At 37.2% G+C, this 27,450-nt stretch overlaps 1 protein-coding gene across 7 annotated transcripts in view; it reads right to left on the bottom strand.

The window, feature by feature from the left end:
• The window catches only part of PRKN (parkin RBR E3 ubiquitin protein ligase), a 1,534,725-nt gene that overhangs the window by 772,908 nt on the left and 734,367 nt on the right, over positions 1–27,450 (bottom strand). For all 7 annotated transcript variants that reach the window (XM_058289661.2, XM_058289664.2, XM_058289660.1 and 4 more), the window contains one exon: positions 8,289–8,372. In XM_058289661.2, coding sequence (XP_058145644.1) covers positions 8,289–8,372 — 84 coding nt within the window. The remainder of the gene's footprint in view (positions 1–8,288; positions 8,373–27,450) is intronic.

A 27,450-nucleotide genomic window follows, 5' to 3' on the forward strand; every position in this document is an offset into this window, starting at 1 on the left:
GTTCTACAGATCAAAGGATAATAAGCTACTTAAAAATGCTTTATTGTCTCCTTATCCTTAAGAAACACACAGCACACAATGGCCTAGAAAACACAGAAGTCATGGTGTACATTCAGCTGTATCATAGAAATACAATCCAGAAATGCTGTCTTAAGAAAGGAGAAGGGGCAAAATAATTATTCCACTCCTAATGAACACTTTTTTTTTAACTAGGCATTGGCCCAGTTATTCAAAAAAGGGTATGTCCTCCATTCTTTGATTTAACAAACATATATTTAGTGTTTATTAAATATGGTAAGAGAGGGTACTTAGACAAAACAATTTCTTTTCCTACCTTATTAAACAACATGCTTAAATAACTAATGATACCCTTTATTCTTTGGTAAATATGCATTTATGGTTTTTAAATAACCCCTGCTTAAGTACTGATTTAGCTACATCACACATGAGAAAATTGATATGTAGTGTATTTTCATTGTTGTTTTGTGCAATATTTTCATTTGGATTTCTTAACTGATTGTGGTGAACTGTATTCTCCAGTTGTTGAGTACAGTTCTCTTGGAGTCATCTTGTTCACTGGTTGTGTATATCTGTCACACACTCCCTGATTTTGTACAGCAGATCTATCAAATACCTTCGAGTTATGCCAAAATCTCCCACCAGGCTGCAGCATATTATAATCAAACTGTGGAAGACCAAAGACAGAGAATTCTGAAATCCTCAAGAGAGAAGCAACATATCATACACAAGGGAGTCTCAATAATAATTGCCAATTTTTCATCAGACACCATAGTGGCAAGAAGACAGTAGAAAGATATATTTGAAGTACTAGAGGCAAATATTTTCAACCAAATATTCTATAACTGGCAAAACTGTCTTTCACAAATGAGGGAGAGATTAAGACAGTCCCAGATAAACAAAAGCTGAGGGAGTTTGTCACCACTAGACTGGACCTATAAGAGAGGTTAAAGAGAGTTGCACAAGCTAAAAGAAAAGAACAACACATTGAAGCTACATGAGGAAAACAAAGATCTCCAGTGAGCTTAACAACAGAAGTTAATACAAATTCCAGAACTATTACATTTTTGCTATGAAACTACTATTTACATCCTATAGGATATAAGGGGCAAATGCATAAAAATCAGTGGTTTTGGACTCATAATGTATTATCATGTAATTTGTGATGAGAATTACATAACGGAGGGGTATAGGAACATAGTTTGTATATGCTATTGAAGTTAGGATGGTATCAAACCAAAAAAAGATTGTTACAGATTTAGAATGTTGAATTTAAGCCCCACTGTAACTAAAAAGAAAATATCAGAGAACATGCAAGCTCGTAGAGGCAGAAATTAAATTACAGGTTTTAGGGGCTGGAAGCAAGAGAATGGAAAGGTAATGGAAAATTGGTGCAGGGTTTCTGACTGAGGTGAAATGTTTTTAGTAATGGATAGTGGTAAAGGCCCTGCAACATAGTGAATGGAGACTTCCAACCCGATGTGGTCAACCAACTGGAGTGCAGTGAAGAGGCTGGGGTTCTGGACAGCGAGAACTTGCACCTAGCAAGGCAAGAGAGGCTCAGCTGTGAACCTATAAATTCACAGCATTTGGGAGGGCTTTCATGGAGAAGCCAGCCTTATTTACCACCAGAAAATTCTCAATAGACAATAATCCCAATTTTTTTAGGAGAAGCCTCTTCAGAAATTACATACCCAAGAAAAGCCTTACAAATGTAATAACTGTGAGAAAGTCTTAACCGAAAGTATTCTCCTCTTTCAGCACCACGAAATATAAAACAAGGAAATACCTATTATGTGAAATGGATAGGAATCCCTGAATCCAAAGCTCCCACTTTCTTTGGAATTATAAAGTGCACATTGAAGGACTCTCCAGTGAAGCAAATGTGGGAAAGCCTTCTGCTATAGCACCAGCTTTCTTCAGCACCAGAGAATTCACACCAAAGAAAGGCCTTGTGAGGGCAGCTGAAATGAGAAGCCTTAAACATCAATGGCAGTTCACCCAGAGCAAAAGGCTTATGAGTGAAACAAATGTGGGAATTCTTGACCTCAAAGACCAACCTGAATCATTACTGGAGAGTTAACACATGACAAAGGCCTTATGAGAGGAGCAAATGTGTGAAAACTTTCTGCAATACCTCCTGCTTTGTCACCAGAAAGTTCACACCCTAATGTGGCCTTGTGAATGTAAGCAGTATGGGAACACTTTAAGCAAAAGGTGCACTAAATGACTCACAACCAAGGTTCTGACTGCAGTGAAAACGGGAAATCCTTCCTCTTTGGTATCCAAATTCAGCAAAAATGGATTCACACCTGAGAGGAGCCCTAAGAGAGCAGATTTTGCAAGAAAACCATCCACCATAATCCACTGCCATGCACTAGAACATGCACACCGGGGGGTATCAGCTTCAGAAGGTATACTACATGTCCAGACCTTCTGTGGATCTGGGCAGAGCTATCCCTCCCTCTGCAGTCCAGAGCAGAAGCTTCCCTGATCTCACCCTGGCAGGGCCAGAGAAGGTACAAGAGCCATCCTCCACCTGATCCAGGAAGATGGCCTGTGTCTCTCTCACACACAAGAGGGAATCCCGATTGTCTTGTACCTCTAGGGTGGCCTCTTTCCCTCACTCATGACTGGGTTCATGGCACTGACTTGGTTCTGGTTAAGGGAGCATGAGGGATATCTGCTGCCAGCTTCTGGGGAAAGGTCCCTTGCTTCAAAGATTGTCCTAGGTTTGCATGATGGCTTCAACCAACCACTGAATCCAAGACCAACTATCTAAGTCTGCTCTAAACTGTGATACTGAAGACCTTCTTGCAAATCACATTTCGTCTTGGGAATCTGTTGGGATAGGTAGAAAACAGAAATGGACCACTGTCATCTGGCAGAGAAAAATGGCAGTCAGAGTCCAGCAGTGTTTGCCTTGGCAGGCACCACGGAAGGCAGGGAAAGGAGCTCTCTCCTTCTGTGGGTTAATCTGCTTTGCTACTGGAAGGTCCCTGGAGATGACCAAAGGGCTTGGTGGAATGGTCCTCATGGTCTGGACTTCAGAGTTCTTCTTGCTCTGAGAAAAGGGATAGCTGTCTGGAGTCCTAGGGTGTCTGGGAGGATCAGGCAGTGGGCCCCTCCTTAAAAGGGGAATTTAGTTTGCCCAAGAGTTTGATGGGAAGCTGTCTCCTGCCCACATGTGGGAGACTTCTAGAGCCACCTGAGCCCACTGACTCAAATAATGGGGAGCTGGAGGGTCAACACAGGGCTGCCTGAGCTTCTGGATTATGAGGAGGAGCTTGAGATCTGAATTTCTGTAAAGTCTCCTAGTTTTATAAATGTAGGCCTCAACCATTTTAACAGCTAATTGGTTGTGACATAAAATAAACTGCAATAAAAATATGTTTGATATATGCATGCAACCATGAAACCTTCATCACAATCAAGATAATGAATATATTCATCAATCAAGATAATGAATATATTCATCACCCCAAAAGATTCCCTTCTTCACGCTCCTACCTCCCTCCACCCTATCCACAGGCAACCAGTGTTCTATTTTCTGTCTCTATAGAAAATCTGAATTTTCTAGAATTCCATATTGCTGGAACCATGCAGTGTCCACTGGGGGGGGGGATGGGGGGCTTTTTTCTATAAGCATAATATTTCGAGCTACTTCCATGCTTTCACAGATAGTGATAGCTCATTCCTTTTTGTGGCTGAGTGGTTTCCATCATATGGATACACCACAGTTTATTTATCCATTCCCCAGTTGTTGAGAATATGGGCTGTTTCCAGTGTTTAACTGTTGCAAATAAAGCTGCTAACATAGGTGTATCCCTCAAAACAGGTTTGATGTCAGATAATACCTTTACTTTTTTATGAAAAAAATACAAATATCTTTTAATTTTTTTCTCCAGGCTTATAGGCACAATTGTCCAGTAAATTTGTTTTATTTTTATAATTTCATAATTTGGATATTATATTAACTTTGATATTTTGTTAATTTTTAACCATTCGTTCTCAAAGTTAAAAACTTCCCTTCTGAGGTCATTTCCTTTCTTCCTGAACTATGTAATAGAGAATATTTTTAAGTAAGATTTAGATGGAAGTAAATTCCCTGAGTTCCTCCTTGTCTGAGAAGTATCTTTTTTCCTCTTTTGCTCTTAACAGGTTTTTCTTAAATAAAGTTTTAGCTAAACATTTATTTTCTTTCAACATTTTGAAGATATTATTCCTCTATCTGGTTTCCAATGTTGATATTGATTAATTATCAAATTATCACTTCTTTTTAGGTAATCAGTGTTCTTCCTCCTAACAGCTTGGTAAAAAATTCTCTTTCACCTTGATCTTTTGTAGTTTCACTATGATCTATTTAGGTGTGACTTTCATTTTATTTGTATTCTTTGGGGATTCACTGAGCTTCATGAATCTAAAAATTTTGGAAAATTCCATTTATTATTTCTTTAAAATTTTTCTTTCCACTGTTCTATTATTTTCTTCAACAAATCCAATATTTGGAACTTCTATGTTCCAACTTTTTTAACTTTTATATTTCAATTCTATTGATTTTTCTGCTGCATCATTGGTAATTTTTTTCAGACAAAATTTCAGATCTAATGTTTCTTTGCTCTTTTCACCTATGTCTTATTTCCTGTTTAGCCCATTTAGTATATTTTATGTCAATTGTTTTTCATTTTTAATTCTAAAAGTTTCTCTTTTATGTGTCTATGTTAATTTTTTAATCTTCTTGTATATTTCTGATAGTCTTTTGCTTTTTAATCATTTATTTTATACTTTCTTCTTTAAATGTACCAGAGATTGAACCCAGTACCTCGTACATGCAAAGCAGGTTTTCAACCACTGAGCTACAACAGCTCCACTATATACTTTCTTTTTTTTTTTTTAAGATTTTTATTTATTTTACTTCTCCCACCTCCCTCCATTGTCTGCTCTCTGTGTCCATTTGCTGTGTGTTCTTCTGTGTCTGCTTGTATTCTCATTAAGTGGCTCCAGGAAGCAATCCTGGGACCTTCCAGAGTGGGAGAGAGGTGCTCAATCTCTTGCTCCACCTCAGCTCCCTGGCCTGCTGTGTCTCTTACTGTCTCTCCTCTGTGTCTCTTTCTGTTGTGTCATCTTGCTGCATCCTGTGCGGGGCAGCACTCCTTGCATGGGGCAGCACTCCACGAGGGCCAGCTTGGCACACAGGCCAGCTTGCCTTCACCAGGAGACCCTGGGTATCAAGTCCTGGACCTCCCATATGGTAGATGGGAGCCCAAGTGCTTGAGCCACATCCGCTTCCCTACACTTTCATTTTTAAAATACAGTAAGCATACTTATCTTCTCTACCTTATAATTTCAAATTCTTTTTCTTTCCATGCTTGACTTCTGTTGCTCTCATTCATGATGGTTTAATTCCACATATATTTTGCCACTTTTTTAAAACTTTTTTGCTCATGCTCCATGAAACATTATCTGTGAGAATTATTTGAGGGTTCATTTAAAGGTACATGTCTCTGGGAGGATTTGGGTTACAAAGCCAGATACCTACAACTACCAACTCATGGCAATTGTAAACCAATTTCTAGCCTCAGCTTTTCATGAGCCACACAGTCAAGTGGACCCAACTCAGGAAGAGATGAGTTTGCTGACAAATTCTTAGGGTTAACATTCCCCACTCTACCTAGATTAGGAACGACATAGACAAAATCCTCCCCTCCACGCTCTCCGGTTGATCAAATGAGGGTCTCATACTTAACAGGTCCCAGCTTTACGCGGGATTCTGGATTTCAGTTTCCACTACACAGAGGCCCTGAACTCTGCCTCAGTTCTCTGTATGTGATCCAGCCAAGCAGATGCTCTGGCCGCCAGATTTTTAAAGGGATCTTGTTATGTTATTAGATTAAAAACAAAACCAGCAGGAACTAGAAGGAAAGATGGGAAAAGAAATACAGAGAAGTGTTAGGCAATGATTAGAGATGACAGAGGGGAGAAGCATAGAGAGAAGAAGGAACATCAAGAGCCAAAAATTGGGGCATGAAAGAGTTCCCTTAGGACCAGACGTTTCTTCATTTGATGATGATTTTCTGGCACACGGCTTGGGACCCAGGGCCAGGAGAGGCTGTGGAGGTGAAGTGCCAGGGCCCGTGGCTGAGGCAGTGGGCGGCAGTCCATGGGCAGTGATAGACTTCCCACTGGCCTCATGGATCATCCTGAAGGCTCAAGCAGTGACATATGGTACATCTAAACAGGGTCACGGTATAGGGCTGGGCGACAGGTCACAGGCCAGACCTCCTGAACGGGGGACATTTGGGGACTCCCCTTGGAGGAACCCATTCCTCAAATGTTGCATTATCACCAAAAGTGACGAAAGCATGGGAGCAGTGAACAAGGGCAATGCCTGCGAGTCCTCAAGGCAGCAGCTGGTTCAGTTGACACAGTTACCTGTTTGGAGTCCTGCAATCTCTTAATTTGGGGCACATGGGGTTTTCCTTACTATAGACTCAGAGTCAGCCCAGCCGTTCTGTTAAAAATGCATGTTATAAGGGAGCAGTTATGGCTCAAGCAGTTGAGCACCCACTTCCCACATGGGAGATCGCAGGTTTGGTTATCAGTGCCTCCTAGAGAAGACAAACAATGAGCAGGCATTGAGCAAAACAACGAGCAGATGATTAAAAAACCAGCAGACACTGGCAAAAAAAAAATGCATGTTATGTAATTTAATCTTTTATTTTTATATATTGTGTACTCAAAGCAGTTTTTGAAGGGTATGCAGCTGACCAGCCTTCTCAGGAATGAAGCTGCAATATAATGTAATTTGTTTTAGTTATTTCTATTGCTATCTAAGACAAGTTAAATACTCAACAAGCAAAGGACACAATTTTCAGCTCCACCTAACATAGGTCCTTTCCTTGACTGATCTGAAGCTAAATCTTTAGGGATGGAGCATTACTATTCTGCTGTGGCTGAATCCTGCCGACAACTTCCAAGGTATATTGAAAGGCGGTCAGATTGTCAATAATTGAAGTCAGCTGTCAAAGAGCCTCACATTACCATAAAGACAACGTGAGGAACACAGCGCTACACACACAAGAGTGTGCATGTACTCATGCCCGGACAAACATACAGATATAATTACGTAATTACAATATTATGTATATTACAATGTGTACATGTTGTATGTCTATACATGCATACATATGTAATTATACTTAAGAATTTTGCCCAATTAAATACAAACACTTTAATTTCATCCCAAAGAACAGAACAGAGTGAAGCAAACTTGCAAGAAATGCATTTTGATTCAGTATCTATGAGCAACATCAAAATCCTTATTTTTCATCAGGACTTCTTTGCTGTTTAATAGCTGTTGTAGTAATAAAAATCTGTGAAGGGTTCCAAGCTGTAGCTTGATGGAGAGTGATTATTTTACTGCAGATTACTGATACCTTGGTATCTTTGAATATCTCATGATTCGGGTTCAAACACTGTTACCTGTTGCTACTGACGGACCTCGTTTCTTGCAGCAGATATTAACCACCAGCTGGTTGGGACAGTTTGTGAACTAACATGACATTTGCGTTAGCGTCATAACAGTATTTTAAACTTAGGTAGGATTTATAGTCAGATTGTGATGGAGGAAAAGGGAGAACAATATACTTATTAGAAACAAAGTTATACATGCTTCATGTCCATAAGACTAAAATTATTTTTAAAATAAATTCTGAATTTGGGGTCTTTTTCAAGAAATGTCTGTTTTATACCCAACATATGGCATCTGTCTACAAAGAGAAAAAGGATTGCAGAGAACAGGAACAGTTTTTCAATTACATAGCTACTCATCCATACCACATTTTTAAACAATCCACTGTGTCAGAAAATGGCAAGAGAAAGGTAAAAAGAGATGAAACAAAAAGACCCATTTCTGAATGAAGTGGAATATAGATATAAAATATCGCAGCATAAGGAAAAGGATTAACATTATATCTTAGATATTTTTCTTTTCCTAGCCTCTCAACTGCTTTTTCTTTTCTTTGACTTTTCTTTACATTCCATGAACATGACTTTGGGAGGTGTTTAGATTGGCATATTTCAACATAGTCACCCTAAGTGATAGTTGAAGGTCAACTCACTAAAAACCAGGTCATCAAGAAAAGCACTGACTCTTACATATATAATGAAAAACACACTTTTGGTGAATATTACTAGGTAGTAATTGCTATTTTTGTCTCTATTCTAATGATTTTATCTTTTAAAAATGATTAATTTGACCAGGTACTCACTGCTCCAGTTCCAGGACAGTTTGGAGACTGGCATTCACCATTCATTCGATTTGGAATTAAGACATCTTCCCAGCAAGATGGCCCCTTCGGAAAAAACAGAAACAGAAACTTAGGTATACAGATCATACTCTCAATTTTACTTTCTGGAATTTATTTATATGATAAAATGTAGTTCAGTAGTTTTCAAGGTGTACTTCAAAGACTGTTGGGGTCTGGGACTCCTGGAAAATCCACTATATCCAAACCAATTTCATAAAAGTAGTACAATGATATTTGGCATTTTTCTCCAAATACGACCATTTTCCCCTCCAATGCTTCCTCCGGGTTCCTGATTAAATGTTGCCTGATTACAAAGGCCTTCACTGGTCTTCCATTATTTCTCTCCATCCCTCCTAACAGTATTTTCGCATGTCTTGTCTTCCCCCACTGAAATGTGAGCTCCACAAGAGCAGACGCTGCATCTATTTCGCTCAATGCAGTATCCCAGAGCCAAGTAAGGGGCCTGATTGTAGGAGGTGCACAGTAAATATCTGTTGGTTTTACATGATTGAAAGAATGAATGAATTGCAAAGAGGAAACACAACTGATAAGTACCTATAAAACATTCAATGTCCCCAGTTATCAAAGAAATAAAAAAAGTAAATAATGGCAGAAGTCTTTTTGACTATTACATTAGAAAAGAGTATTGAAATATCGGTGTCAATTAATGTGTTACTTTTGGAGAGTAACCCAATAATCTGTATTAGGAGCCTTTAAGTGGTTTATAAATTTGACTGCATTTCTAGAAATCAATACTGGACAAACATACCAAGGAGAGTAAAAGCCTTGCATTTTATGACTGCAGATGTTCTTTACACCGTAATGTGAAAATGGAAATACCCCAAATACATGATGACAACAAAAACATCCCCTGCTACATAAAATAGTAAAGAGCAAATAAATTTATTGTTCTTATTCATTCACAATATACATGGTGAAAAGGAATACAGATTTCGCTTAAAACAGGATCACAACTATTTAAAGAACAGAAAGGGTGAAAAATAGAAGGAAATAAAGCTGCAATTAGTACCTCTTTGGGTAGTAGCTTTCTCCCGATGAACAGATAAAGTTTATTATTTAAAATTTAAATAATTTTCTTAAGTATATTCCATTTTGCTTCCATTGATGACTTTGAAATGAAAACACACATGCAAATTATATATTGAATTATATTCAATAAGATTCCTTGGGGGCAGTATTTGGTGTAGTTGAGGCACAACTGGAAGAATTCCCTGTTTTGTGGGCTCTACACTTTTTTATCTCTCTCCCCCCTAAGGCACTATTGCAATTACATTTAGAAATCAGAAATGTGTAAAACCATAACACCAATGCGAAAAGAAGAGGGAGCTCTTGTCAGGAAGAAGTTTCAATACTTCCCTGGCAATCTGAACAGGCTGTTGCATAGCAGCGAGCCTCTCTGCCACGTAGGACCAAAAGAAGCTGAGTGCTCAAGCAAAGCCAGTTAGGAGGGAGGGCAGAGTGAGACCGAGGGCTGCAATTGATAAAATGCTAAATTTTCATAAAAAGAAGGTCCGCAAATTTTCTGGAGAGAAAGGTCAGGTCATCTACTGAGAAGCAAGAGTCAAAACAGAATTTAGAAATGGTAGCAATGTCTTTGAAGACCACAGGGAAAGATTTTCAAACCTGGACTTCTGTCTCTAACCTAACAATCAGTTAAGTGGGAGGATGGTAGAAAGTCACTTTGAGATATGCAGAGAGTAGTGAAATTTAATTATGTGCCTGTGAAGGCAGAGAATTCAGGAGTGTACCATATAACTGGAAGAGAACCTAAAATTGGACCAGACTTGCTTCAGTCTGTAACTCTAGGAGAGAGCCACATGAGAACGCGGCCTATACCTACAGGGCTGGAGCAGGGAAGGATGGGAACAGGAAGGCAAAGCAGAGCAGATCTCCCAGCAGAGGTGTTACGAGAGCCAGGCGACACATGGACGAGGGAGAAAATTAGGACCGAGAGGGCGTGGCTTGTGGCAATTTTATTACCCAGCAGTGTCAGTTGGACTGGGCCATTCCCACCTCCATGAACCAGAGCAGAATACCCCAGCCACCTGGCAGCAGAAACTAGTAAACACACAGAAGGCACCAGAAAGATCCAGAGCCACCTTCTCTCTAACCGCCCCCACAGATTATGTAAGTGCGCTCACACTCTCCCTTCCTCGACTGCCTTCCTTCACCAACACACACACACACACACACACACACACACACAGAGCACACACAGAGCACACAATTTGAGAGAAAAGCAAGTAAGAGGGGTGCAGAGGAAGTCTGGAAGACGGTATCTACCTGAGAGTGAGGGCCAGCCATTGTAAAGAGGTTACCGTAACCTGACCTCAAAGGGAGCCCCATTTTTAATCAGATCGTTAATTAAAACGAAAGTAAGTGACTGCACAGTCCCTGCACCGTCCCCGAGACTACTATCTCTAGAAAGGCCTGTTGATAAGGCTGGCAGTGGCAATTTGGGTTCTCACCATTCCCTGATAGGAATGGCTCACTGTGTGTAAATATTTGTACAAACTATGTGGCTTATGCCGAACACCTCTTTTCCTTCTGCGAGTCTGGAATATCAGTGTGTGCTGGGCAGAGGGTGCCTTTGCAACCAGGCTCTGAATCTCTGAGGACCTGTCCCAATTGACAACATTCCGCACATGTTGTCACAATTCATCCCTGGAGCAATTAAGCTTGTCCAAGCATGGTTCCACTGGGACTCTTGGAAACTTGCCCCTGGTTTTCTCCAGGCTTCCCCCCACATGCTTTTTCCTACATGCTTTGTAACTGTTTTCTGCAATAAGTCTTAGCCAAGAAAATGACGACATCCTGAGCCCTTCCAGTGAATCACTGAACTTAGAGGTGGGAAGTGGTCCCGGAGATCCCGGACACAAGGATATATGATTAATCAAAAGGGAATGTTCACCCAGCTACGCAGGAGGTGAGTGCTCATGAGTTAGATCACATCATATCAGTTATAGAGAAGAAAAATCTACATTCCCTTAGTTCATTTTAGTGTACTGCATCAATTTGCAATCTTGCTGTAGTCATAGTAATGTCAATACTTACTTGACTTTCGTCTTTCAAAGCACTCTATTGCCAATGGACAGAGGATTTTAATTATGTTTATGTAAGCAAACATATACATGTTATTCAGCTTAGATATAGAAAAATAAAAATGTGATGAATATGAAGGTAAAGGTGGAACTGGCAAGAGAAGGATTTCTATTATAAGGATTTATGGATATTTGATGTTTAGTCGTGTGCACACATTCATTTGGTACAAATTACAAATGTATTGAAATAAAAGCAAGGTAAAGAAAATATACTGGGAAGCAGATGTGGCTCAACTGGTAGAGTGTCTGCCTACCATATAGGAGGTCCAGGGTTTGGTACCCAGGGCCTCCTGGCCCATGTGGTGAGCTGGCCCACGCGCAGTGCTGCCGTGCCCTGCAGGGATGCACCCTGTGTAGGGGTGTCCCATGCACAAAGAGTGTGCCCCACAAGGAGAGCCACCCTGCATGAAAAAAGCACAGCCCTCCCAGGAGTGGTGTCACACACATGGAGAGCTGATGCAGCAAGAAAAAGCAACAAAAAGAGACACAGATTTCTGGTGTCACCTGATAAGAATGCTGGCGGACACAGAAGAACACACAATAAATGGGCACAGAGAGCAGACAACTGGGGGGCAGGGGAGGACGGGAAAAATAAATAAAAATCTTAAAAAAAAAGATACTGAGAACCACTGATCTCATTTCACACCTCATCTCCAAAGTTCAGGTGAGAAATTCAATGGGAATAAATGAGGTTAGGATGCAGTTTCCTTTATCATACTTCAATCCTCTTACAAGGACCTAGAGGATGCACATTATTTCTTAAAATCTCTGCTTCCTGTGCAGGTTTTGATTTGTTCTATTCTCACAGACACTGTGATTCACCACTCCTCTCACTTTAAGAGAACTAGGAAACCTTTAGTCAAGTTTGTGGTCTACCTCTAGCAAGCATATATAACTTATAATAAATAGTTTATTAGTATTGCTCCTGGCTTCATATTACTTTCCTTTGTTTATATTCCTTTGAACCTCATCTAATTGAATTTTTTAAAAATTTGTATTCCAAATGGATCCCTGCAAGCTTGTCAAATCACTTTGAAATGAGGCAGGGTATAATTAAATGACTGCGGAGCCCTAGTGACTCTTTCTCGCTTAGCTCTCCAAAGTAACTGGCAGCTTGCAAGAAGAGCAGCTTCTCATACTCCTTCCATCCAGGGACAGCGAGTCATTTGTCTGCAGGGCACAAATTGGTCTTTGTCCAGAAGACTGTGGTAAGCACAGGCTCAGGAATCGCGGCCGGTGGAGATTTACAATGAACTTCAACATGCTTAAGGCTCTGAAAACTCCCTGGGTTTAAGAAAAATCCATTTAACTGCACTTCACCATTAAATAAACTAGACACCACTTCTTCCCTTCTGCTATCAGCACGGAACAGTTTCTTCTGAGTTCAGGGGCAGGACGCTTGCATCTATTTAGAGCACACAGAGTGGTGGAAGAAAGCATAACATTGGGAAAAGTGAGAAGAAGGAATAATCAAAATATAGGAATTAAGATCCCATTTACATTTCAGTACTCAAAGGAAAAATTTCTTGCTACAAAGCTGAGAAATGAATGAAAACTTGTGTGCATATTAATGATATGAGCTTTTTCCATCTTGAGTTTTCACAGGCCAAACAGCAATGAAAACATTTATGGGACAATTCCTACAATTGCCGCATGTGGTATTTATAGGACAAACCCTTGGACTGTATGAAGAAAATGTAGAAAACTCATTCATTATATTCTTTCCCTTAGACGATAACACAATGACATAACCAATAAAGCTGAAAAGAATTCCTTTAGATATGGGAATCCAACATAATTGAATATACGTTCTACTATATCCATACTCCTTATTCTATTAGTATTGAATGCTATAGCTATAACTATCCTGAAGATAGAAACAAATTTCCCATTGAATTTATCCCATTAAAAAAGAGATTAACTTTGCTCTTTTCTAGTTACAAAAAATATAAATTTCGATTGGCTAAATTTTGCACACTGTTTCAAGAGCTGCATGGTCCAAGAATTTATAATTAACAGCTTTTGTACAGAAGTAAGAAAGTTCTCCAAATTACAAGATTAAAAAGGACTGCAAATCCCATGGTGGAAGAAGGGTTAGAATGCATTAAGCAAAGAACCAAAAAAAAAACATACCTCATCTTTCAAATTTACAGTATTGCAGAAAGTTGTCTGAAAAGTGGTCAGATAATACAATGAGAAATATGTGTTAATAAGAATCATTTGGGTGCCTTTTATAAAACTTACTCAATTTTTGCAAATAATATTTACATCCATGAAAAATACACGAATTATTTCAGCATCTGCAACAGGGATGAGCAAACTATAGCCTGCTGGCCAAACCTGGCTCAGTCCCTGTTTTGGTTTAGCCCACAAAACGGACTGCCTCAGTAATCAGTGCCTCGAGCAGGGGTCTCCTGAGGGTTCTAGAGAGATCTGGATGCTGTAAGCAGGGCAGCCAGCCCCAGAAATCAGCACCCTGTCAGTGGGCCTTACCTTGGAATATATGAATATATGATAATCTATCTCCCTAGAGTATCAGAGTTGAACTCATTCATAATTTTCCTAAATGTAGTTCTTACGCCCCTTCTATATGAACCTATAATTTGCCCTATTCCCATTAAAATGTGTCTCAGAGACGTAAATCCTCCAGCTCTTCATATACAATTTGAGCCCTGAATCTTGGCAGAGTTGCAGCCAACACCCACCCTCCCGTTCACTGGACTCATCCAGGACAACTACCAAATGGATGACGATGGGCAACGCCCATCCCTAAAAATCAGAGTGTCTATAACTGCAAGCAAGACAGCTCCCTCCATCTGCCCCATGGGGTCTAAGCCCCCTCTAATCAGAAACAGAGTGGGCATCACCATCCCCAAACCCTCAAGATTAAGGAATGACCAAACATAAGGGGGGGATGCAACTATGGACTAAAGTAGACTTATTACTCTAGTAATGGAAGAACTTGTAACACTGGTCAGCAGAGGTTCTGAGGAGAGGGAGAGGGAAGAATAGGTGTAACATGGGCATTTTCAGGACACTGGAATTGTTTTGCATGACAATGTAATAACAGATACAGGCCATTATATGTTTTGTTAAAACCTATAAAATTCTGAGGCACAACATGTAAACTATAATGTAAATTATAGGCCAATATTATGAGCCATGCTTCATTAAGTATTCATCAGTTATACCAAATATACCACACTAATGAAAGATGTTAATGTCAGGAAGTGTGGGAAGGGAGGGGGTGGAGTATATGGGAAACCATTATATTTTTTATGTAACATTTATGTAATCTAAAGCTTCTTTAAAGATAAAAAAAAAGAAAACAATAAGTATAATTTTGACATACTTAAATGGTTGAAAAGCATAAAAAATAATACTTAATGACATGAAAATTAATGAAATTCAAAAGTCAGTGTTAATCAACTTTTATTAAAACATAGCCATGCTAGTTCATTTAAATATTATCTTTTTTGCCTGTTTTTTATTATTATGGGAATAATGAAAATGCTCTAATAATAACTGAAGCGATGAATGCACAACTATGTGATTATATTAATACCAAATACCATTGATTTTACAATTTGGATGGATTATGTATATTGGATAGACTCTATGCTTTATCAAACTTATCAATAAAATTGATTTAAAAAAACAAATCTAGAAGGGGGAAAATATGGTCTATTTCGGTTTTTGTGCTACAGGTACAACAGTTCAGTTGATGCAACTCAGACTGCATGGCCTACAAAATATAAAATATTTTCAATCTGGCCATTTATGGGGAAAAATTGCCAATCATTGACCTAAAGTAAATGAATTTTATTAAAAATGCTTTTTGTACCTTTTTTGGGGGAACTTCTAAAAATAGTGTGGCAGCATTTTGGATACCATAAAACCAAATAATTTGTAGGAGTAGCTGTATCCTGGATCTCAAGTAAGAAATTATTTCAAATAAAATGTCAGACTGAGCTAGTGACCTATGAAATCTGAGAAGTGGTTGAGGGAGAAAGAGGCAGCAATGGAATCCAGTGATCTATCAAGTTCTTTGACTCTTTAAAAGTGCGAGAAATTATAAACAGAGATAACATCTGGGGGTTTGCACTGAATAAACTTATCTACAACTGAAAAACATGAGGTTTAAGTTATTTAAACATATCTATACAATATGTATCAATCAGAAATTCAGAAAAATTACCCAAAAGGAGTAAAAACAGTGATCAAATATATAAAAATACGAGGTTCAAAATTTATTTATAAAATTCTAGAATACACAAGTCATTTTGACTGTCGTTTCATGTCCAATCAAGTGGAAAATTGAAGTAATTAAATGTCTGATTCATATCAAAATATCACTCTGACAAGATCCAGAGAGAGAGTTAAAGCAAGAGGGTGATATTTTTTCTTGAATTATCTAAATAAATGCTATAATGTGCTCTTCATACGTGGGCGTATGCACAGCTGCTTAAAATAAATTGCAAATCCAATTTTCCAAAATGGTACCACAGAGTCTTGGCATTTACAGTTTTTCAAAAGAATTTCTTTAAAATGAATTTCACTTAAACTACATTTTTAAGAATTTTTCTCATCATGAAATGTGTCATGTTTTAAATATTCTCTTGGAAAGAGAACTTTCTGAGAGATTTTTGTAAGTTCACAACTTTTACTACATACTTATTGTTTATATATGTTCATGTATGTGGCAGTGTGAGATTATTTATGAACTACAAAAAGAGAAAGATTATGTTTGTAAACCAGTCCATTTCTCGGGGTGTGATAACCCTGGGATTACATTAAATTCAGTTGTGGGACCTTTGATTAGATTACCTGTTAAGATTGCTTTGAGGGCACTTTGATTCAACTATGTCACTGGGCGTGGCTCAGGCTGGAACCAGGCCACCTTGGTGGGTGGGATATAAAGGGACACTCACGCAGACAGACACAAGGGAAGAGAGAAATCTGTCATTTTTTTATCCCAACATGTGACAGAAAAGAGAAGACATCTGAGGCCCTGGGGAGAGATGAGATGTTTTGCCTGATAGCTCACAGCTGAGTTTTGGAAGAAAGTAGAACCACCTAGGCTAACATAGGAGGTCTGGAAAGAAACAATCCCCTGCCAGGAGACAGAGCACTTCAGTTTGGAACGAAGCCTCAAGAGGATGGGCTCAAGAGCAAGGGTTCTTAACAAGGGATCCATGAGCCTGAAATAAAAAAAAGAAAAAAAAAGTTCCTGTGGGGATGTGTTGGTGTGGGTGTGGTGTATTTATTAAATAATACACAGTATAGTGTGGACTTAGTAAAGGATCCATGGTTTTCATCTGACTGGCAAAGGGGTGCATGGAACAAAAGAGGTTTCGAACCCCTGCTCAAGAGGAAGAGGAAGTCCAGAGGGGAAAGGAGAAGCCAGCCAGAGATGGGCGATCATCTTGTTCCAACATGTGGCAACCGACTTAAGTGAGGAAGCAGCCTTGAGCTGGACATTTTACAGCCTTCTAACTGTAAGCCTATATCCCAAATAAATACCTTTTATAAAAGCCAACAGATTTCTGGTACTTTGCATCAGCACCCCTTTGGTTGACTAATAACAATGTATGAATGATACACTTCAATAAAAAATTTTCATGAAAAAATTATTCTCTTGGATGGTTCCACAAACATTTAAGTCATATAATTAAAATGAAGGGACTAGAGTAATTTTGAAAATTATACCTATGGGATATGATACAAGGACAGTAAAACGCCCGTTATTTGGAGCTTGGCTCATCCCTTGATCTTTTCCCCACTCACTCTACCCATAACAAACTGCCATAGTGAAAGAGCTTTGAAGTTCACAAAGCTGTTGAATTCCAATTTCGCCAATTACTAGCTATATGCTCTTTAGCAAGTTTCATTTAACCCTTCTAAACCTAGTGTTCTTCATTTGAAAAATGAGGATAAATACTCCTTTCATAGGCTTGTCATGAAGATTAAATGAAATGACCCTCCGAAATAGCTTTGCACAGTACTTGGCACGTGGTGATATTTTAAAAAATGACAAGTGTTGCAAGTAGTATTTCTCCAAAGAGAACCTCCCTGATTAGGGCTATTTTTAGTTTGACAAAAAGATTAATATCAAGCTCCAGGAGACCTCACTGAGTCCAGGGGGATTTTTTTTCATTTCTTTCTTTTGTTCAATTTACCAATGACCCAAACATTCCCCCGGAATCAGGTTGCTTTCCATAGCCTGCTGCATAAAATTCTTTCAGAGCACATATCTCTACTGGTGATACAGTAAATACCGTCCTGCATATCCAGCATCCTCCATCTGACATAAAGATCCTTTAGATTATATACAGAGAAATATTAGTTGTTATCATTATTCATTGCATCTCATAAAGGCAATCACAGTGCTGCAATTATATGCTAATCATTAAATAATAAATGCTTTCATCAAATTGCAAGCAGAGAAAATAATAAACAAAAAATCCTTTGAATGGAAGTATTCATTCACTCAACAAATATTGACGGAGAAACTCTTCAATCATAAGAATACAGAGAGAAGATTCCTTTTTTCTTGCATAGTTTATAGTACAGTTGCAAATGTCAAAGTGAGAAATGAAATGAGCACACCCATTCAAACGAATAAAATCAAAGAAATGATAATATCAAATACCATCAAGGATGTGAAGTGTTTGAACTCTTGAAGAATATTGCTACAAATGTAAAATAATACAGCCACATTGAAAAATTCATTATACCTTACTTTAAAAGGTAAGCATATACCCACTATGGCAGTTTGAGATTATTTTATGAATCCCAAAAAGAGAAACATTATGTTTGTGAACTATTCCTCTGACTGTAATATCCTTTGATTGCATTATTTTTTCCCCTTTGATTGCATTAAATTCAGCTGAGATGTTTTAAATTAGATTACCTGGTAAGATTAGGCTTTTAGATTTGGCTACGTCAGACGGTGGGACTCAGGTAGAGTCCCTACCCCTTGCTGATATAAATGGACATTCACTCAAGAAAACACACAGGAGAGAACTGTCATTTTTTATCCTGCCATGTGACAGAAAGTAGAAGGCTCAAAAAACTAAAGCTCCAGGAGAGCTTCCATCTGACCTTGGGAAGGGAGCTGAGATGGACAAAGGAAGTCCTGAGAGACAAGCCCGATGCCTGCCTTCAGCTGAGATCAGGAAGAATTTGGGCCCACGGAGCCTCACGAGGAAGAGGAAGCACAGAGGGGAAGAATGAAACCTGGCAGGGATCGCCCGCCATCTTGTTTCAACACATGGCAGCTGACTTGGGTAAGAAAGTACCTCTTTTGGTAACTTGACTTGGACTTTCCATTTCCTTGGGACTGTAAACTTTACCCCAAATAAATATCCTTTATAAAAGGCAACAGATCTCTCGTACTTTGCATAGGCATGCCTTTGGTGGACAAATACACTCACAATATGATTTAGCCATTCTGTGCCTATGTATTTACCCAAGGTAAAAATAAATAAAATAAAAACATGTATCCTTGCAGGTAATTATACATTGATATTCATAACAGCTTTATGCTTAGTAGCTCCAAACTAAAAATAAACCAAATACCCATCAAAACATGAATAGATAATCAAAATGTGGAATAGCCAACCAGTGAAAATACTACTCAGCAATAACAAAGTATCATATTATTTATATATGCAACAATAAGAATGATTCTTTAAATTGTGAAGGAAGCCAAATTTTAAACAGAACATATAGCATGGTTCCATTCATATGAAATGAAAACTAACAATGGCAAAAATAAATCAGGGGTAGCTTGAGGTTGGAGCAGAGAGAGGACAGGTCTACATGGAGCATAGGGGGTATCTGGGAGTTTTGGAAATGTTCTCTCTTAATCATGGGATAGTTTTATGGAGTTTTGCACTGGCCAGAACTTTTCAAATTATCCTCTTTAAATACATGCATTTTATGTTATACATTTACTCCACAAAGAAGGAAATAAGGGAGAAAGGGAACTGAGAATTTTCCAAGGCAATGAATGAGGAATAGAGAATCTTTGTATCCAACGGTGCATGAAAAACAGAATATAAATATCTAAATATATTCTGCACTCCATATAGCTTTTAGAAAGAAAAATACGAGAGTATAACATATAAGACACAAAAATCATTAACCATAAATGCAGAAACTAAAGAAATGAATTTTATGAAAATTAAAAACTTCTCCCCATTCAGAGACAATAATAAAAAATGAGTTTGCATACCCCAGACTAGGAAAAAGTATTTGCAGATCAGATACTTGTCAAAGAATATACAAAGAAAATGATTAAAGTGATGAATGCATATCTATGTGATTATACTGAATACTATTGATTGTATACTTTGTATGGATTTATGCTTTATTAATATGTATCAATAAATTAGATTTGTTAAAAAAAGATACCCAGTAACTGATATGGTCATGCTTTTTTTCCTTCATTTTTTTTAAATTAGGGAAGCTGTAGATTTATAGAAAAGTCATGCAGAAATTGCAGCATTCCCATTTGTCATCTGGCACACATGCAGATTTACTATTATTAATGTGTGGAATAATATACATTGAATTAATGTGGTATTTATATATATACATATACACACAATCTAAAATTTCCCCTATAACCGTATTCAAATATATAACTCAAACATATAATATTGAATATATTAATAATATTTACAATGTTACTCTTCTATCTCAACCATCCATTACAAAATCTTTTCCATGACCTCAAACAGAAATTCTATACCAATTAAGTATAAACGCATTCCTTATATCCATCCCTGATTCTGATAACATGTATTCTAGTTTCAGACTCTAAGAGTTGATTATTCTAATTATTTCATATCAGTGAGATCAGAGAATATTTGTCCTTTTGTGTCTGGCTTACTACACTCAACACAGCATCTTCAAGATTCATCCCCACTGTCATATGCATCAGAACTTCATTCATTCTTAGGGCTGAATACTATTTCAATGTGTGCATATACTATATTTTGCTTATCCATTCATCTTTTGGTGGAAACGTGGGTTGCTTCCATCTTTTGGCAATTGTGAATAACATCACTATGACCATTGGTGTGCAAACATCTGTTGGAGTCTCTGCTTTGGATTCTTATGGGTATATCTGGAAGTGGGAATGCAGGTCATAATGTAAATTCAATACTTAACTTTCTGAGGAACTGACAAACCATTTTCCACATCTACTTCATCATTTTACATTCCTGCCAGCATTGAACGGGTGCATCACATCCTCATTAACACTTGGGTATTTTCATTTTTAAAAAGTAGCCATTGTAGTGGATACAGAATGGTATTTCTGTATCCTATTGTAGCATTGACTTCCATTTCATTAATGGCTAATGATATTGAGCATATTATTTAGTCATATGTATATCCAGAGAAATGTCTATTCAAGTCTTTTTTCCATTTTTTCATTGGGCTGCTTGATTTCTTGTTGTTGAGTTGTAGGATTTCTCTATATATCCTGATATTAAAACTTTACTCCAAATGTGGTTTCCAAATATATTCTCACATTCTGTATGTTGTCTTTTAAATTCATGATGAAGTCCTTTGATGCACAAACATTTTTATTTCAGTGCAGTTCCACTGACTCATTTTTTCTTTTGTTGCTCATGCGTTTGTAGAAAGTCTAAGAAACCATTGCCTAATACAGGTCCTGAAGATGCTTCCCTATGTTTTCTTCCACTCCACAAACACAGAATGCCCCTCCATTTATATAACTCTTTGATTCTTATAACAATGTTTTGTACTTTTCTATGTACAAGTCCTTTAAATCCTTATAGTTATTCTTAGATATTTGGTTCCTATTGTAAATTGATTTTTTTCTTATATTCTTTTCATATTGTTCATTTCTAGTGTATAGAAACTATTGATTTTTGAATATTGGTCTTGTTTCCCATCACTTTGTTGAATTTGCTTATTACTTCTAATAGCATTTTTCTGTGGATTTTCTTTATTTAGGTTATGTCATCTGCCAATAGGAAGAGTTTCACTAATTCCTTTCCAATTTTGATGTCTTTTATTTCTTTTTCTTCCCTAATTTCTCTGGCCAGAACTTTCAGTTCAATGTTGAATAACCCTGGTGACAGTGGACAGTCTTATATTATTCTGATTTTACAGGGGAAGATCTTAGTCTTTCATCATTGAATTGGATGTTGGCTGTGGGTTTTTCATATATTCCCTTTATCAGGTTGAGGAAATTTCATTCTATCCTTAGTTTTCTAAGTATTTTTCTCAAGAAAGGGTGCTAGATTTTTGTCAGCTACATTTTCTGCATCCATTGAGATGATCATGTGGATTTTTCCTTCATTCTGCTAATGTGGTATATTACGTTAATTTATTTTCTTATGATGACTACCCTTGCATACTTGGGAGAAATCCAGTTCGATCATGCTGTACAATTCTTTTAATGTGCTTTTGGATTTGGTTTGCTAGTATTTTGTTGAGGATTTATGCATCTATACTCATAAAGAATATTGGTCTGCAATTTTCTTTTCTTGTGGCACCATTATTTGGCTTTTGTAGAGCCTTACAGAATGATTTAGAGCATGTTTCATACTCTTCAAATTTTTTTGGAATGTTTGAGCAGGATTGGAGTTATTTCTTGGAATACTTGGTAAAATTTTCCTGTGAAGCCATCTGGTCCTGAACTATTCTTTGTTGGGAAGTTTTTGATTACTAATTGTGCGTTAGGCTAATGTGTCAACTTGTCCAGGTAAAGGTGCCCAGTTTTTGGTCAAGCAAGCACTGGGCTAATTGTAATACAATGGCATTTCATGGACTTTAATCAGCGAGTTGATTACATAGATGACTGGTTACATCTACAATCAAGTAGGGAGATTGCTATCAGCAGTAAGTGACATCTTATCCAATTAGTTAAAGGCCTTAAAAGAATAAGCAACTTCAGCACTGAGAAAGAGAATTCTGATCTCTACTTCAGAAAGTCAGTGTCTCCTATGAAATCATCAATGACTGTCATTGGAGCCCTTGGTTTGCAACCTGCCCTGCAGTTGTGTGAGACAATTTTATAAAATCTCATATTATTTAAAGCTATCTCCTGTAAGTTCAGTTTCCCTAGAGAACCCTAACTAATACACTGACTCAATCTTTTTATTTGTTATAGAACTGTTGAGATCTTTTCTTTCTTCTTGAGTCTCCATCCTCTACTTTTTATAGTACCTATTTTTGTTTTTGTAGGAATTTGACCATTTACTAGTTTACCTAATTTTTTGGCACAATATTCTTCATAGTATGCTCTTAAAATTCATTTTATTTCTGCAGTGTTGTCAGTAATGTCCCCCTTTCATTTCTGATTTTGGTTATTCTCATTTTTTCTTGGTCATTTATTGATTTTGTTTATCTTTTCAAAGCACCAATTTTTGGTTTGATTGATTCTCTTTTGTTGTTGTTGTTTTTTTTATTACTCCATTTCATTTCTCTCCTCTCAACTCTTTGCTATTTCTTCCCTTTGCTCCGAGTTTAGTTTGTTCTTCTTTTTCTAGATTCTCCATTTGTGAGGTTAAGTCTGTTCATTAAGATATTTCTTCTTTTTAAATATAAGCATTTAGAAGCACAACTTTTCCTCTTAGCACTCCCTATGCTGCAGCTCATAAGTATAGGTAGGTTTTCATATTCATTCATTTCAATTTATTTCCTTATTTCCCTTGAGATGTTTTCCTTGACCCATTGGTTGCTTAAGAGCGCATGTTTAATTCCCACATATTTGAGAATTTTCCAGTTCTTGTTTTATTGATTTTGAGCTTTGCTCAATTGTGGTCTGACACTGTATGACTTTGATAGTTCTTAAGTTTATTGAGAGCATATATAATATGACCTATTATATGGACTATCCTAGAGAATGAATCATGTGCACCAGAGAAGGATTCTGCTTGCTTCAGGGAGAAGCATTCTATATATATGTTTTAGGTTTACTTGTTTTAAAAGACAGTTCAAGTCTTCTATTTCTGTGCTGATCTTGTGTCTAGAAGTTCTATTGATTATTGAAAGTGGTGTATTGAAATCTACTAATAATTTAGTACTCTCTATATCTCCTTTCAAATCTGTTAATTATCTCTTCATTTTGGGACTCTAATATTAGGTGCATGTACACTTATAATTGTTACATCTTCTTGTTGAATTGACCCTTTTATCAGTATATAGTAACCTTCTTCATCTCTTGTAAAAGTTTTTGATTTAAAGTTAATTCTATCTGACATTAGTATCAGATAGTAACCAACTATCTTTTGGTTACTATTTTAGTGGTATATACATATATATATATATATTTCCATCCTATCGTTTTCAACTTATTTGTGTTTTTTAATTAAAGGTGAGTCTCCTTGCAAGCAGCATATAATTATTATTTTTTTACCAATTCTGCCAATCTCTGCCTTTTGACTGATGAGTTTAATCCATTTACATTTAAAGGAATTACTGATAATGCAGGGCTTTCATCTGTCCATTTGGTATTTGGCTTTTGTAAGTCTTCTACCTCTTAGTCCCTTGACCCTTGAATTTACTCTATAATTTTTTATTAATTTGATTTTCTTGTAAACCTTTTTAAGTCACTTCCCATTACCTTCTGTGTATATCTTTCAGGTATTTTGTTTGCAGTTACCATGGTGATTAAATTTAGCATCCTAAATCTATAACAAATCACATTTGATTTGATGCCAACTTAACTTCAATATCACAAACAATACATGTCCTTATACTCCTTCATCCTCCCACCTTTTTGTAGTATTTATTACAAATGGTATCTTTATACATTGTATGGATTTACACATAGCTTTACTATAAATTGTATTTGTATTTATAATTCCCCACATGGTTACTTTTAAAGCAAGTCTTTATTTATGTCTCTTTGATCCACTGTCTAGTATCTTTTCCTTTCATTCTGAAGAATTCCCTTTAGCATTCCTTGTAGGGCAGGTCTAGCAGTGACCAATGCTCTCAGCTTTTGTTTAATGGTGATATCCTAATCTCTCTATAATGACAGTCTCTCCAGAAATAAAATTCCTGGTTTGCAATTATTTTCTTTCAGCAGTTTAAATAAGTCATCAATCTGACTTCTTGCCTCCAAGGTTTCTGATGAGAAAATAGCACTTAATCTTATTGAAGCCCCCTTGTATAAGATATGTTGATTTTCTCTTAAATTTTCAAAATTCTGTTATTGAGCCAGTAAGGGTGCCACTAGTTTCTCCTGTCACTTTTAAGTTGTTTCTTGAATTGCTATTCATTCAGGAACTTCAACATTTTAACTGTTTTCTGAGACATGAGGAAGATGTCTTTGCCAGCTTTTGCTAGTTGTTTTAAGATTTAGTGTAGAATGGCACCCTGGAATATATTATGCTGCCATCTTGAATTTTATTGTTTTTGAGAATATTTTCTTTTCCAAATGATATTGTCTATAGAATCTTAATGTTTAAAACAGATAAAAGACTCTTGCCCTTTTCACTTGGGTATGTTTGAAGAAGAGTTGTAGATGGATAAAGAATCCAGTAGAAGATAGTTGAAAGAACAAAACCTTTATAAATAAAAAAATAAATACTTTGTTTATTCTCTTTGAGGAGTTATATATTAACATGACTAATATATATTTCAGCAGATTACATTGAACATAGTTTAATATTTTATTGGTGATTTCATTTCTGAAAGAGAGCTACCATATTGTGAATAAACTATAATAGATGCCTTATATTACTTTACATACCTCATCACTATTTTACACAAAAACAAAGCAAGGAAGACATTATTGTGCCCATATTTTAGGTAAAAATAAATTGAGGCTTTGAAACGCTATGAGGTATGTCCAAGGTTACATGTTTACTAAGAAGTGAAGTGAATTTATCATAAAAGTGCCCATTTCTTTATTTCAAACATGAATTTTAAAGTATGTCAAATGAATATGCACTTACTATTGAATTGTGTTTCCCTGAAACACAGTGATGTCATCGGCAACTACTTGAAAATCTTATGTCCCTACTTGGAACTGATAGCAAAACTCGTGATTTAAGGTGACTTTCGTTTGCCATTCCTCCCCTCTCTCCTTCTTATTCCTAGATATACTATCAGTGGCCTCATTTCAGTACATCTAACATTTATCTCTTCTATTCTTTGGCCAGATAATTAGTAACTAAATATATTACTTGATAAATGCAAGCACAACTTGGCACTGAGTTAAAATTCTGATATGAGAAAAATGCATGAATTTATGTTTTGGGAATTTATACTATTTATTTTTATATTCCTGAGGTCATTTTGCTTATATTCTGTTGCTGTGGTAGCTATTTCCTAAAAGATTTTATAATATAAATTATTCCTTTATTGTTGCCTAGGTTTTCATTTGTTTTCTCCAAATCATGTCAAAAATCCTGTATTAGCTTTCTATTGTTGTATAATAAATTACCACAAATATAGCACATTAAAACAATCCTCATTAATTATCTCACAGTTTCTGTGAGTCATGGGTCTGGACATGGCTTGATTGTGTCCTCTGCTCCCAGTCTCACTACACTGTAATCAAGATGGAGGCTCTGCAGGTCCGACTAGAGAAGAATCAGCTTCCAAGTTCCTTCGAGTTGTTGACAGAATTCTCTTCCTGAGGTTGTAACGTTGAGGACCTCAGCTTCTTTTCAGGCTACTGGATGGAGGCCTTTCTGTAATTCCTTGTGATATGGGTTTCCTCAACCCGGCTTTGGACTTCATCAAGCCGACAAGGAGAATATCTGCTCCATTCTCCTAAGATGGAGTCTTCTAGAAAATAATCAAGGAGGGTCCTATAAAGTAATTACAGGCAGTCTTATCTAACATAAATTAAGGGAGTCACACATCCTACCTATGTTCAAGAGGAAAGGATTTCACAAAAGCCTGTATACCAGGAAGTAGGGAGTCACGATAGTATCTGCCCATGACACGTCTCTTTTACAGATGTGGAGAAAGACCTTTCATAAAACCAGAGTTTGAGAAATGATCATTTAGAATGTGACTTCAGTTGCCAAGTGATAAGCCTATTTTTTAAAATATAAACATTCTTTCCAGTTTAAATTATGAATATTTGAACACTTCCCTAGAGTCTTTTATTTTTTTTAAACTTTCAAGGGGAAAAAATAATTTTAGAACTTAGGAGATATTGAAAAATATTGACTGTGACTAGACACTGTTTCTATGTGTCCTGGCAAGTTAGTTTTGAATGAAATGAGGACATATTTTTAACAAATAAGTATATTTTTCCTTTAATTAATGTATATTCTCTTATCTAACTTGAATTAATTTCCTCTGATTTTTAGATAATGAACATTTTACAGACTTTTGCCCATGAACACCTAAATGCAAGACCAAATACATATAACTGTAGGAATCTAGGACACTAAACACTACATAAAGGGATTAACTTTTCACATATTAGCCCAATTGTTCCTACAAATTACCTAAAGCAAAAAAGAGAGTTCTATTGAAGGAGAATTTCAGTTAAAAACGAGAAGAGGGAAACGGACTTTGGCCCAGTGGTTGGGGCGTTGGTCTACCACATGGGAGGTCCGGGGTTCAAGCCCCGGGCCTCCTTGACCCGTGTGGAGCTGGCCCATGCGCAGTGCTGATGCGCGCAAGGAGTGCCCTGCCACGCAGGGGTGTCCCCCGCGTAGGGGAGCCCCACGCGCAAGGAGTGCACCCATAAGGAGAGCCGCCCAGCGCAAAGGAGGGAGCAGCCTGCCGAGGAATGGCGCCGCCCACACTTCCCGTGCCGCTGACGACAACAGAAGCGGACAAAGAAACAAGACGCAGCAAAAAGAGACAGAAAACAGACAACCGGGGGAGGGGAGGGGAATTAAATAAATAAAAATTTAAAAAAAAACAAAAAAAAAAAAACGAGAAGACACCTAGCCCAGTTCTTGTTAATATTTGTTATTCCTGATTTTGATACTATAGTAATAATAGCAACCACTCATTTGAAAGCATTTTATATGAGGGAC

Source organism: Dasypus novemcinctus, chromosome 28, assembly GCF_030445035.2.
Source record: "Dasypus novemcinctus isolate mDasNov1 chromosome 28, mDasNov1.1.hap2, whole genome shotgun sequence".
Taxonomy (NCBI): domain Eukaryota; kingdom Metazoa; phylum Chordata; class Mammalia; order Cingulata; family Dasypodidae; genus Dasypus; species Dasypus novemcinctus.